General features: G+C 43.9%; 1 protein-coding gene across 20 annotated transcripts in view; it reads left to right on the forward strand.

The window, feature by feature from the left end:
• LCOR (ligand dependent nuclear receptor corepressor) overlaps positions 1–11,179 on the forward strand; it is a 134,023-nt gene extending 122,844 nt beyond the window's left edge. For all 20 annotated transcript variants that reach the window (XM_021074299.2, XM_084994942.1, XM_021074304.2 and 17 more), the window contains one exon: positions 1,778–11,179. In XM_021074299.2, coding sequence (XP_020929958.2) covers positions 1,778–6,101 — 4,324 coding nt within the window. In that variant the 3' untranslated portion in view covers positions 6,102–11,179. The remainder of the gene's footprint in view (positions 1–1,777) is intronic.
• The last annotated feature ends 2,580 nt before the right edge of the window (positions 11,180–13,759 follow it).

The raw sequence follows: 13,759 nt of genomic DNA on the forward strand, positions 1-13,759 counted from the left end.
CCTATGTTCCTATCTCAGTAAATAGTGCTACCCAGGAAGCAAACCCAGAAAGCATCCTTGATGCTCCCTTTCCTTCCCGTCTTTTTTACTAAGAGGAAACAGAAAGACATGAAATGTGGTCCCTATCTGTACTCAGGTAGCTTACATCTTCTTGGAAAGCTAAGACAAAAACAAATTAAGTCAGTAAAAGATAAAAATTAAGAACCTTACAAACCAGTCTAACTTAGGATTTCAGGAAAGGATACAGGCAGTCCAGGTGGAGATAGTTTCGAGGTGGCCAAGGATGTAACTGATAGAGGGCACCCCGCTGCTTGCTCTAGTGACCTGTGGTTCACCAATACATTGTCCCTGATTCTTTTTACCAGGAAAAACACATAGAAATGACCCTTTGCTGATGTCTGTTCCAACAATATCTGTTCAACACACATTTATTAAGCTGCCCTCAGTGCTCTGCTGTGCTAGATAAGGAGTCAGATAATAGTCTCCTAAGGAATCAGGAGAGAGAGAGAAAGATTGAAAAGTTGTATAAAGATCCAAAAAATTGGAATACATCAACCAAATAGACTTAGTAAAAATCCCGACATCCAGACACACAGAGCAACTCGTGAAAACGCTTGGCTGTCTAAGAAGAAATTGCCTTTAGCTTGTCCTCAATCTAGTATCATTCTTTCCTGCCACTCCCACTATCCAGGTTAAACTCTGAGAGCTGTCCTAGATAATTTATGGAAATGCTTGAAAAGGGTTCCTGAGCATAGAATTGGCTTCCTGTGGACTATTGTAAAATATTTATTGAAGGTCTAGGAGAATGTAACAGGTGGGGCTTCACATACGTAATAGCACGACCTTGCACTGACAGACATTATGGTTTATAGAGTAATTTCATCTCCATCTCCTCATTTAGAGGCTAGGAATTAGGAATTGCTTGTTATTCTATCTTTCAGCATATCTGAAATGTGAAACTATTGATCGCTATTCCTCTATACCCCAAAGCGGTAGAAGGATTCCTGCATCACTGTTTGCAGAATTATAAAGTCCAGCCAGGTGGCCAAGCTAAGAAACCATGTTAACACTGTAATTTCTTGTTCCTGTTGTGGCTCAGCAGAAATGAATCCAACCAGTGTCCATGAGGATGTGGGTTTGATCCCTGGCCTCACTCAGTGGTTTAAGGATCTGGCGTTGCCGTGAGCTGTGGTGTAGGTGTAGGTCACAGATACAGCTCGGATCTGGCATTGCTGTGGTGTAGGCCAGCAGCTGCAGCTCTGATTCAACCCCTAGCCTGGGAACTTAAAGAAAAAAAAAAAAAAAACTCTAATTTCTCTTAAGTATTTCTAAAGACTTGTAAAACAGTGTGTCTGAATTTTTGTCAGCATTATGGACTTATGAACCAGTGATTATTTAATAGGAATACCCAGGCCTAAAAAAAGGTGTATGTTGACTAACTGAAGTTAATAATGTGGCCAAAATTTTATTTTTTGAAGGAGAATTTTTTTCAATGATGTTTCCTCTCTATAAGATAGAAAGTATTTGTGAATAATCACTTAAAAAGTATGAAGGGTATTGTCACTAAAAGTTGAGACAAAAAAAAAAGCTGGCCTTATATTTGAATTAAGTAAATGCTCCTCATTTATTGACTAAAATGTATATGGGCACCTAGAAGTAATTTTGGCCAGTATCCTTTCTCTTTACAACATGAGTAACACAGGTGAATTTTTTAATGTAAAAATGGTTCTTTGGGGCAATGACCATACTAATTTCTTCTTTCTCTTTGTCTGTCTAGAGAGAAAGCAGCAGAGGCAGTAGCAGTAGATTCTAACAATCAGTCGAAGTCCCCACTGGAGAAGTTTATGGTCAAACTGTGCACTCATCATCAGAAGCAGTTCATTCGTGTTCTGAACGATCTGTACACTGAATCTCAGCCAGGCCCTGAGGACCTGAGACCTTCTGATCCTGGAGCAATGGATGCCTCCACCTGCAATGCTGGCTGTGCCCAGCTAAGCACCAAACATAAGGAAAAGGATACTGTGTGTCTCAACATGAAGTCTCCTCCTTCTGTAGATTTGGTCATTGACTCATCAGGCTCTCACAGCCCTCAGCACGCGACAGAACAGGCCCTAAAGGAACCTCCTCCCGAGACAAACTCTGTAGATGGAAGAGAGAATCCTTTGACTGTTGTCCAGAAAGATTCCTCTGAACTTCCAACCACTAAACCTAATTCTGAGAGTTCAGTGGATAGTTCCACTCTGGGATACCTCACTGCATCTAATTCTTCCTCATTAACCATCCACCACACCTCTAAGAGCTCGGAGGGGCAAACCACTGGACAGGAGCAGGACCCAAATGTGAAAACAGGCGAGGATGGTAAAGACCGTGTGCAGAGTTCAGCTTTAGTCGAAACTCTAATTGCAGTAAAAGCGGCGGCTGAGCGTGGTGAGGAGAGCAACAGCTGTATTGTGTCTCAAAAAAATTCGTTCAAAGCTTTATCAGAAGAGGCTTGGGACTCAGGATTTATGGGGAATTCACCTAGAACTGCTGACAAAGAGAATGCTTTACAGTGTAGCTCAAAAACACCTCTACGCCAGGACCTAGAGGCAAGCGAGCAAGATTCAAGGCCAAAGCAAGAGAACCATCTTCACCCACTAGGAAGAGAGAAAGTGGGTTACCATTTACATCCCAGTAACAAGGGCCAGTTTGATCATTCCAAAGACGGTTGGTTAGCCCCCAGCCCCGTGCCACCTGTACACAAAGCATCTAATGGACATTCACGAACCAAGGTGATATCCCCCTCTATTAAGACAGCTCGGAAAAGTAAGAGGGCATCAGGGTTGAGGATCAATGATTATGATAACCAGTGTGATGTTGTTTATATCAGCCAGCCAATAACAGAATGCCACTTTGAAAATCAGAGATCGATATTATCTTCTCGGAAAACAGCCAGGAAGAGTACACGAGGTTACTTTTTCAATGGTGATTGTTGCGAGCTGCCGACCGTCCGCACACTGGCCCGAAATTTACACTCCCAGGAAAAAGCGAGCTGCTCAACCCTGGCATCAGAGGCAGTAGTCACTCCCAAGCAGGCCCTTATCATTTCAGCACCTCAGCCTGCAGTCGATGTGCAGCATCCCCGAGAAGACAACCCTGAGGAACCTAGTAATGAAGTAGCCTGTCTCAAGGAAGGAGACAAAGATGCATCCTCTGAAAAGGAATCTCAAGAGCCCGAGGTGTGCCCGATGGTGAATAACGTAAACCCAAGCAGCCCCCCCAGCCCAAGGGAAACAGCAGCCCCCAGCCTGGTGTGGCCCCTCCCTGCTCGCTCTCCTGAAGAGGACCTGCCAGAAGGCAGCTCCGTAGTCTCAGCTCCCACAGAAAGTGGGCTCTCTTCCCCTGAATGCGACCAACAGCCAGTCGAACTCCTGGATACAAAGGATATGGGTGGACCCCAAGACTGTCCCCTGCTTCCCTCCACAGAGAGCATTTCTGAGGGAGGCAGCGAAGAGGTTGTTCCTAGACCGCATTCTTCTCCTCAAACAGTAAGTAGAGAGGAAAGTCCTCTGTGCCCAGAAAATCAAAGTCCCCCAGTGGGCTCAGAGCCTCCCCTGAGCCTGGGAAAGGCGGAGGAAGACCAAAGTATCGGTACTGAGGCTGAGACTGAAGGCACGCAGCAGCTAGATACTGACCCGCTCTTGAAGGAAAGCAGCACTTTTACTCATGAAAACCCAAGTGAAATTGAGGAAAGTGAGGCAGCAAGTGGTGCAGCAACATTCGAGGGAGAGAACGGTGATGGACAGCAGCCTTCGGAAAAAGATATAAGCGATCAAAACATTGACTCACCTGAAGAGAGTGTGGACAAGAAGAAAAAAGGTAAAAAACTCCCTGAGGCCTCTGATAGGTGCCTAAGAAGTCAACTCTCAGATTCTTCCTCTGCCGATAGATGCCTGAGACATCAAAGTTCAGATTCTTCCTCTGCTTGTGTTGAGCTCAAAGTTTCTAAAAATCCTGGTGTAAAACGTTCTAAAAAAGAAGGGTACCCAGGGAGGGCAACACCCGAGAGCTTCCTGATTGAAGGTGTCCACGCTAAAGCCCTGGAGGACACCGAACACCCAAAGGCCCATGAAAATCCCTCTGAGAAAGATGCTGAGCAGGAGGGCAAAGGAGGTGGGATCATCACCAGGCAGACTTTTAGAAACATGCTGGCGAAAGAAGCCAAGGGGGAAGAAGGTGGAATTTTCCCCAGCAGTGATCCCTTAGCCACAGTTGGCCAGCCCCTGCCTGGAGAGAAACTGGAAATCTACGTTCAGTCTAAGTTAGGTGAGAACAGTCCTCAAGACCCCTCTGGAAGTATTCCTTGTACTTTCCCAGAACAATCAAAAGAGAAGCCAGGACCAATTCCCTCACGAGAGATGGAGGAGGTTGCAAATGAGGCAGATAGTGCAGACAGCCAGCCTAAAGATGAGGATGGTGACATGCCATCTAGCACACCTGGATTGTCAAGTGGTGGAAGTAATGACGCTGCTGGGCCCCCCAAATGGGTACCGAGGCCTACAAGACTGACCTCTTCAACCTACTACCTAAGACACACTCATTCTCTGGACTCCTTGGACACTGTAAAAGTGACTTCAGAAAAGGAAGCAGCACCAGGAAACCCAGCCCCCAAGGAAAATGAAGCTTCGGAGAGCGAGGATCCCTTAGATGAGGATGATGTGGACACAGTAGCAGATGACCAGCCAAAGTTTGTGGAGTGGTGCGCTGAGGAGGAGAACCAAGAGCTCATCGCCAACTTCAACGCCCAGTACATGAAAGTGCAGAAGGGCTGGATCCAGCTGGAGAAAGAAGCCCAGCCAACACCAAGAGCCAGGAATAAATCGGATAAGCTGAAGGAGATTTGGAAAAGCAAGAAGAGGTCGCGGAAATGTCGGGGTGCCCTGGAGGTTCAAAAGTTTTCTCCTGTGCAGATGCTGTTTATGACAAACTTTAAATTATCTAATGTTTGTAAGTGGTTCTTGGAGACCACGGAAACCCGGTCTCTGGTAATCGTGAAGAAGCTCAATACTCGTCTTCCAGGAGACATCCCACCTGTCAAGCATCCTCTTCAGAAGTACTCTCCTTCCAGCCTGTATCCCAGTTCACTGCAGGCCGAACGCTTGAAAAAACACTTGAAGAAATTTCCCGGAGCGACTCCTGCTAGGAACAATTGGAAAACACAGAAGCTCTGGGCTAAGTTTCGAGAGAATCCTGACCAAGTGGAGCTGGAGGATGGCAGTGACGTTAGCCCCAGCCCCAGCCCTGAAGATCGCACAGAGGAAGTCAAGGAAGGTAGAAATAGCCATCCTCCCACAAACTCGCCTACCCCTGCCAGTACCCGGATCCTTAGAAAATACTCCAACATTCGAGGAAAGCTCAGAGCACAGCAGCGTTTGATCAAGAATGACAAAATGGAAAGCCCATTTGGTCCGGCTGTGGAAAGCAAACAGAGTTGTAAGAGTGTGTGCATCAACCCTCTGATGTCTCCCAAGCTTGCCCTGCAAGTAGGTGCAGATGGGTTTCCTGTTAAGCCCAAGAGTACCGATGGAACGAAGGGAAGGAAAGGGAAGCAGGTGTCTGAAGTCTTGCCGAAAGCAGAAGTTCAGAATAAACGCAAGAGGACAGAAGGCGGCAGCACTCAGGACAGGAAGGACAAGGGACCTGGGATGAAGGCCAGCAAAGAAAAGCATGTTGATGGATCCACCAAAACCCCTGCTGCCAAGAAGCCAGCTGCAAGGGACAGAATCAGCCAACCGCCCAAGAAGAAAGAGAATAAAGTGAAGATCCCTAAAAAGTCCCCTGGGAAGAGCTGCCCTCCCTCCAGGAAGGAAAAAGAAAATACCAACAAAAGACCTTCCCAGCCCTCCACCTCGGAGGTGGTGACAAAACCGGCGAAGCAAAAAGGGGCAGGTGAATCCTCTTCAAGGCCACAGAAAGCCACAAACAGGAAGCAGAGCAGTGGAAAGACTCGGGCCAGACCCTCGACGAAAACCCCAGAGAACAGTGCAGCCCAGAGAAAGCGAAAGCTGAAGGCAAAGCTGGACTCTTCCCACAGCAAACGGAGGCGGTTGGATGCAAAATGATTGGAAGGGTGGTAGCCCAGAGTTAAAACTGTTCTATAGAAGTAACCCTTTATTTTGCATTAACTAAATCTGCTTTTATAAGCTTATCAAGCCTTTCAAACCTGCAGTTAATAGAGAACACCACAATTTAAGATGTCAGAAAATGCGTCTCAGATGGAGAAGGGAACTTGCAGAGTCTTTCTCTGAGGCTGAGTAAGGGAAGTTATATATTATATTCTGATTGTTCCTTGGGTTTTAAACTTGGAACCAAGCAGTTTTAGTTTTTAAAAGTACAGTGCCTTATTTATCCTTTTTGTTTTTAAATTTACAAAAGCTAAAAAGCTGATCTATGTGATTAAAGGCTTGTATTTTATACTTGATGCACAAGCACTTGTACTGTAGCCGAGAAGATCACCATCATGCACATAAAAGTAGCTTTTCAGCAGCCACCTGCAGTGTCTGTACATGAGCAGATGCTCCTCTTTGCAAACCCCAGCAGCGAACTTCCCTCTGTCTTGTTTGTTCGTTTAAATGATATTTGAAAGCTAAACCAAATCATTTTTATGGTATGTGGAGAATACAGAGGGAATTTATAATTATTATAAAAGATTAATATTTCTGTTATCCCTTTTTAAAAATTCAGATTCATTGTTGGTCACTCATCTCTGATCTTCTGTCATTTGAAGAAGTGCATTCTCAATTACGTGCCCATGGAACAGAAGGCGTGTCACAAGGTGTTAATAGTGATTTATGACCTCTAAAAATTATTCACATCCCCCAGATTATGTGCAGTACTGATTCTTGCCATCCTTTTCATTTTTGGCCTTGCAAGCTTGCTAGCACACTAACAATGTTTTTATCCTACTTTGAGGGGGAAAAAAGAAATCTTTTTTTCCATCTTGTAGCTGTAATTTGACAATTAGGATAAGAGGAATTCTAATTTTTTTTTCTTGCCCTGAGTACTTCCATGTTCAGAGAAAGCCAAAATGTCGTTTCAGCAATAGAAAAGTTTAAGAATGTGTGTGTATGCATGTGCATTTAGGTGCATTTGCATGTGTTTATTAGCCACAAATATCTCCCAATCCCAGTTTTACAGTAAAATTCTTTCTTCTCTTTCCAGTGTGATAGGGTGTTCATGGGCTGGGTAATTAGCATAGGCCAGATGGCTTAAATGTAGCCCAGGGTCTCTATGAGCATCCCCCCAATCACCTTGGCACCAGACTCAGAAAGGTCTAAACAACACAGAATTCTATAGAGGTCAGAACAACCTTGCAGGTGGAGAAAGAGGCTCCAAGATCTCACAGTGGGCCAACACACTCCTATACGAGGAGCTAACGTCCCAATGTGAAATCTACATGTTTAGAGTAGGTGCTTTTTCTGATTGGTGAGCACCGTACTAGTAGTTAATGCTGGTAGTTACCCCACCTGCCTGTATCAAGTCAGGCTTTGTTCCATGGTCCAGAAATGAGAGCTGCAGTATTTGTGACTGATGTTGTTTGAGGCCTAGCATGGGTGCATTGGCTTTACCTTGGTGCCTGTAACATTGCTCCATCATAACATAGTGTGCACTCGACATCTCCATTGGGCCACTCTACCAATAAATAAGGCTTGGTTGTTAAAGCTTCAACCAGCTTCACTAACATGCTCTGTCACCAAAATAGGCTGGGATGGACAGCTGCTACTCTGTCCCTTTTGTTAAAAAGTCGTTCCATTCATATCGCTTCAGGTCTTTTTAGATAAACTCAGATGTACCTTCTTTTCATGCATTAGTTCATTCAAACCATGATAAAACAGGTTTTCTACCCATTCTGTTAAAGTTTTGCTGTTTTATAATGAAAACTTCTGATAATTGGATAGGACTGGAGAAAAGCATTTGATTCATGGGAAATTGAGAATTGTGTTGAATTTTATAGATAGTGAAGCTTACTGTCTTCAATGAAGCTTTGGTTTGTTGTTGTTTTTTTCTAATGTCTCCTCTATCCCATGAGTCTTTTTTTTTTTTTTTAATATCTTTGACTTTGGCTATTCAAGAGCTACCTATATTAATGAAACTGCTGAGTGTGTATGTTGGCAACCTTTTCTCAGCATTAAGTTGCACAGAAGCATTAACATGTTTTAAGTAGGCTCATTTAATCTATAAAAGTTGTTTTAAAGTTTTTTAAAAAAAATCTTTTCATATAGTCGTCACTGGATATTGTTTTTGTGGTGACTGAAACGGTGGCGGTTTGCCCATGTCACATGTGCTGATCCCTGTACGGACATTCAAGGTGCCCCCTTAGCTGCATATAGACTACCTTGTAAGGGTGCTTAGATTTGGTTCGGGAGAGATGTGAGGCTCTAAGTGGGTGGAGCTTTTCCAATTGCAGATTTATAATTCATTCCATTACTTTTCTAAGTTCCTTTTCATTTTTAAAAGCTTCCATCAAGATGATAGCCTTCTCTCTCACTCTAGGCAGCATTTGAGAAAAGGTATCAATGTGTATTTATTTTATACACCTAACGATGCATTAGGTCTCCTTTAAAATCAACTTATACTTTACAGTAGTGACTACATTTACATAGATGGATTCTACATAATTAGGACATTTAAAAGATATATTTGTTGAATCTCATTTTTGCTGACTCAGTTAACTTTGCTGAAGGAAAAAACAAACTTGAGGGCCGACTCTGGAAGGTCCTTTGACACTTAACAGCAGACACCGGTCTCCCAGATACCTCCAAGCCTAGGCTTGGTTTTGACTCAAGTCTCCCCTCGTTTTCCCTCTATTGCCAAGACCTCCTCCCTGTAGCCATTGTCACAGTATGGCTTGCCACTGGATGCAAAGGTAGTCTGTCCCACATTCTAGATTCAAATTAGAAAGGAATTCTTCTCCTGGGCCTGTGCTCGGTGAGTGATTTGTCAGAGCTGATGTGGTGACCAGAGAACATTGGTATTTCCTCTGAGCTTCTAGCTGGAAGATGCCTGGGAAGCAATCACTGAAGCTCTACCTTAGCTCCCGAGAGCTGGGCCCTCTTCAAGAGACCCATTTTCTATCCCCTGAGGCTCCCTGGCTTTGGGAGGACAACATGGAGACTGCTCCTTCAATCAGGGTCCAGAGCCTCCCCCCAGGCACGTCCTCAGACCTGTAGCCATCTTGCAGCATAGCAGGAAGGCCATGAACTTTTGGTCTGTTCTTGAGGCTTCTTATATACGAACGTTGTTAATGTCTTTTAACCTAAATTGCTAGTCCCTTGGATCTCTTAGTTTGGCCAGTTCTGTTGTGTCTGTACCTCATTAAAGACTTCTGCACAAGCCTTTTTTAAAAAGTAACCCTAGACTGGGTTTCATGCCTCATTGTTCCTACAGCAGAGTGGATAGAAGAGGTGTAGTTAGTCATCCCTCCACAAATGTGGTGCTTCTGATGGGATCCTCTACACATCACATGCTGTGCAGGTGAATTTCTCACTGTTCAGATAGGTCGTCAGTAAAACACATCACTTCAAGATGGTCCATTTGAATTGAAGTTTGGGCTCTTATCTCCTTTGTGATGAATTCTGTAGTGAAGACTGAAGCTGTCACTGTCATTTATGGGCAGCATGTCTATTGACTAGTGGGCCTAAGAGCCAAGTAGGAAAGGGCAACATATTATGTGAGGCAAGCTGGAAATGCTACAGTGTCACCATGAGCAAGTCTGGTGTCTTGTCACTGCCCCTGGGACTGGCTGGAATTTCCCAAGGCGCTGGCCCAGGACACCACACCCGCTCCTTTTGGTTTTAGGTCAGCCTATTCAGGCTCTCATCTGGCCTACAGATGATTTTTCAAGGGTCTACAAACAGTGGGCTGGTCATCGTTTTGTAAGTAAAAGTTTATTGGAACACAGCCACACTCATTTATTTCTGTCTTGTCTGTGGCTGCTTTCCAGCAGAGTTGAATATCTGCAGCAGAGACCACATGGCCCACAAAGCCTAAAATATTTACTGTTGGACCTTTAAGAAAAAGTTTGCTGACTCCTGCTTGAGAAAAGAATCATTTTTCAGAAAGAAAAAAAAAAAATCTTCCTTTCTCGTTTATCGTTTTCCTGCCTCCTTTCCTCTTTTTCCTCCTCTTTTTCTCCTTCCTCCTTGTCATACCTGAACTTTGTTCTCTTTATGTCTTTATTTTTTCTTGCTGCAAAAGAGACATGTCACATCCACAGCATATTGGACACCATCTCTTGAAACCTAAGCTGCTTTAGCCTCGCATCCTGTTAGAATCACCCATCACAGTGGCCAAAATGAGGCCATCTTTAGCCCCTGGAGGCAGAATCCATGAGCAAATAGGAAAGTCAAAGTTCTAAAATTACGTGGCCTGGGCCTCTCTTTCACTTAGCTTTTGCCATAGACCCAACTCTGGCTTCATTTCCCATTTATTACTAAAGTAAGCCAAGATTGTTTCTTTCTAAACTGGTTGAGACTTTAGTTGGATGTTTACTTTTGGAAGCTTACATTTAGATATGGAAAAAGTCTTTTCACAGAGGGGAAACAAAGTCCAATCACAAACCCAAAGCATTGTTTATTACATAATATTTTTGACCAGCTCCTAGGAAAATTAGTATGTATTGGCACTGATTTTTTTTTTTCAGTCACATACCCTTCTTTCAAAATACTTTTATTAAATGTAAACTACAACTGAAATATAGAGATTTGAAATGCTTTAGAAAGAAAAATAGAAAAATGGAGCTTATTATAACCTGGGCATGACTGAGAAGTTATGGATGAAATCTTTAGATCAGATCCAGTCAGCACCGCGATGCTGTCGTCCTCTCCCCCTAAAACTCAAGAATAAGTCTCTATGCTGTTTTTCCAAATGAAAGAGCCGTGAAAGAAAATTTTAGCAGGACTCTAAAACAGTGACTATTTCATTTGTTTTGAAACAGATAATTATCATTTTGAATTCTTAACTATGGACTTTTCTTATGGCTTAATATCCACCGAAATACTGGGAATCGTTCTGAGTATGAAATCATGTCTCTGTTCAGCAAGGCAGTCCTCACATCCCAGCAGTAAGTACTCTCCCCTATGCTTGTTCCCAAGTCCTTTTCGGGGGGGGGGGGGGGGGAGAAGAGAAAAGAAAAGAAAAAGATTATTTCATTTAAAACAAGCAGAATTATGGGAAGCCTTTTGAGACAGCCTTCAATATAGTTCATCCCTTGAAACGCCAGAACGAACTGCTGTATTCTAACAATGGACAGATTAGAAGACTTGAAGGTCTGTCTGATCTCTTTCCTTTAAAGTTATTAAGTCATGCTCGGACAGAAACCCAGAGCTCTCAGATGCTGCTCCTGGCTCAGGCCTCGCCCCACTGTACTGGGGACCCAGGGAACCACCTGGGGCACTTTGTGAGAATCCTTGCTCATGCTTTTCCCTTGGAATTGAGCCACGTCAACTGAGCTGGCAAGTTCCTTCCATCACCTCTCCTTTGTCCGATCCTTTTCACAGAGCCCTGGTGATTTATGCTCAACGGGGCAGTTGTGCAGTTATGCTCACCTGCGGGCACAGTGACACACAGGCTTTCTCACCTTCCTGGGATCATTCCATCTAACATAAGGAAGGTACTCATTAGACAAGGCACGTGGAAGTAGACTGCTCATTGAAAAAGAACCAGTTGCCCATGGTGTTATTGGAGGAATGCTGCCAAAGATTAGACAAATCCATTGTACCTTGGTTTTTTTTTAAGGATTATGTTAAGGGGAAAAAAAAAAAGGTAAAGAGACCCCATATGGCCCACACAGCCTAAGTTATAAAATATTTACTACCTGACCCTTTATAGAAAAGGTCTACTAACCCTTGCAATATGTTACTCAAGATCAAGTTGTGTGGCCAGTTAGGTGCAAACTTATTTTTTTCATGTAGTCCAGCATTGCAACATTTCTTTTAGATTTTAGGGTATCTTGCCTGTTCATCTTAGCGCACGTTATTCCTGAGTAATGCTCATGCATTAAAGAAAAATATGTATCTCCCTTCGTTGATTGAATATTTGTTGAGTCATGGACATGCAATCTGATCTACTAGGGTAACTAGTTAAAACTGAAAGTACAATGTCTTTTAAACTAAAAGCATTGCAGTTGGCTTCATGTTTATGAGTCAGGGTGAACTTGACTCTCATGGAGAGACATTCCTCTATGGCAGTGCTCAACACAAACAGATTTACTCATGAACTTAAAAGCTAGAACAGTGCCTCTCCCAGGCAGGCACAGTGCGTGTTAGTGTCACCCCCCCACCCCAGAATTCCCCTTTTCTTTCTGTGTACAGTATATTTGCAAGTTTATCACTCCTCAAGCTTTGCTCACTACTTATAAACATCAATGGCTGGTCTTTGCCTGTTTGAACCTCCAATCCAGATCACCCATTCTCAGCTCCCTTAACAATACCAGCAGGTCAGTGGCACCTTATCGGCACACCAGCAGCTCTAGACTGAAGTTCAGAGCTCTCTGGCCTGACCGGTGAAGCCCACCCCCAGTCAGGCCTAACTCACCTCATTGTGAGACCCCACCGTTGGCACCTTGCCTCTTCCCCCTTCTGCTTATGCCCCCAGCCCCCTTCCAGGAGGCATCTTCTCCGGGATGTCTACCTTGCAAGCGCATCACTGAACACGGGTGTGTCATATTAGAAGCCTTTCTTTTTATAACTGTTTTTCTTCTAGTATTTAGCCATTGGGTCCAAATGCTGTTTCAGCTTACCAGCTTTCTCACTCAAATTGTTTTCTATACTCTACACTTCATCTTGTCTTGTATCTAAAGCTATAGTATTTGGGAGCCAGTTTGTGGGGAAAGATGCTGTACAAATAAGATTTGCATAAATTTGTATATTTATACCACAGGTAGGGACTAGTTTTAGAGCCACTATAGCTTAAGGTTATGAGTTTCCCCAGTGATTTGTGCATTCTTGATAGCTCTAGGAGACTGTATGACTATGATCTCAAATACATATATAATACATATTTATACAGACCACTGTGAAGTTTATTTCACTGTGTAAATAGTGGTATTTTCTGTTCAAATGCTCCTATAGAAAGTATTTATTTTAACAAACAGATGAAAAAATTCACCGTCAAAAGGGCTTTCCAAAAAAAAGTGTTCTTTCTAGAGAACCTATCCTCCCCAGCTACGATGCTCAGCCACTGAACCCCCAAACAATGTAGTGGAGGCAGAAGGGTGGGGCCTTGACACCCTCCCTGTATTTGGCCAGATGCAACTGATCAGGAACCTGAGCACATTCCCCCACGGTCACCCATCCCAGAACAAAATGGACCTCCCACATTGGTATGGCTGTGCCAGGCATGGCATCCAGGCTTGCCTCCAGCAGCCCACTTTTTGCCTACACAGTTGGTACATTCAGCTGTATATTTCCACAGCCTGTGCAGGGAGATGAGCCTTAGCTGTAACCCCAAGGAAATCCTAACCTATACCTGTGCGATATGGAGAAACCACTGGTTGCCTAAAGAAAGCATTAAGATGTATTTTAGTCTTTCTCACCTTTGTGAAAGACACCTGTTTGCACTCTCATTAACCGTGGGAGATACGCATGTTTCCTCTGCACCTTGACTACTCCCGAGCACCTCAGCTCCCCTCCTCCTCCTCCTCCCCCTCCCCCTCCCCCTCCCCTTCCCCCTCCCTGTCCCGGCAGGTATCTGTGCAGATGTGGACCAGCCCCACCTATAG

The sequence above is a fragment of the Sus scrofa genome, chromosome 14 (assembly GCF_054392235.1).
Source record: "Sus scrofa isolate SSC_HxYL_T2T_F1_AM1 chromosome 14, Sscrofa_HxYL_maternal_Yorkshire_Landrace_v2.0, whole genome shotgun sequence".
Taxonomy (NCBI): Eukaryota; Metazoa; Chordata; class Mammalia; order Artiodactyla; family Suidae; genus Sus; species Sus scrofa.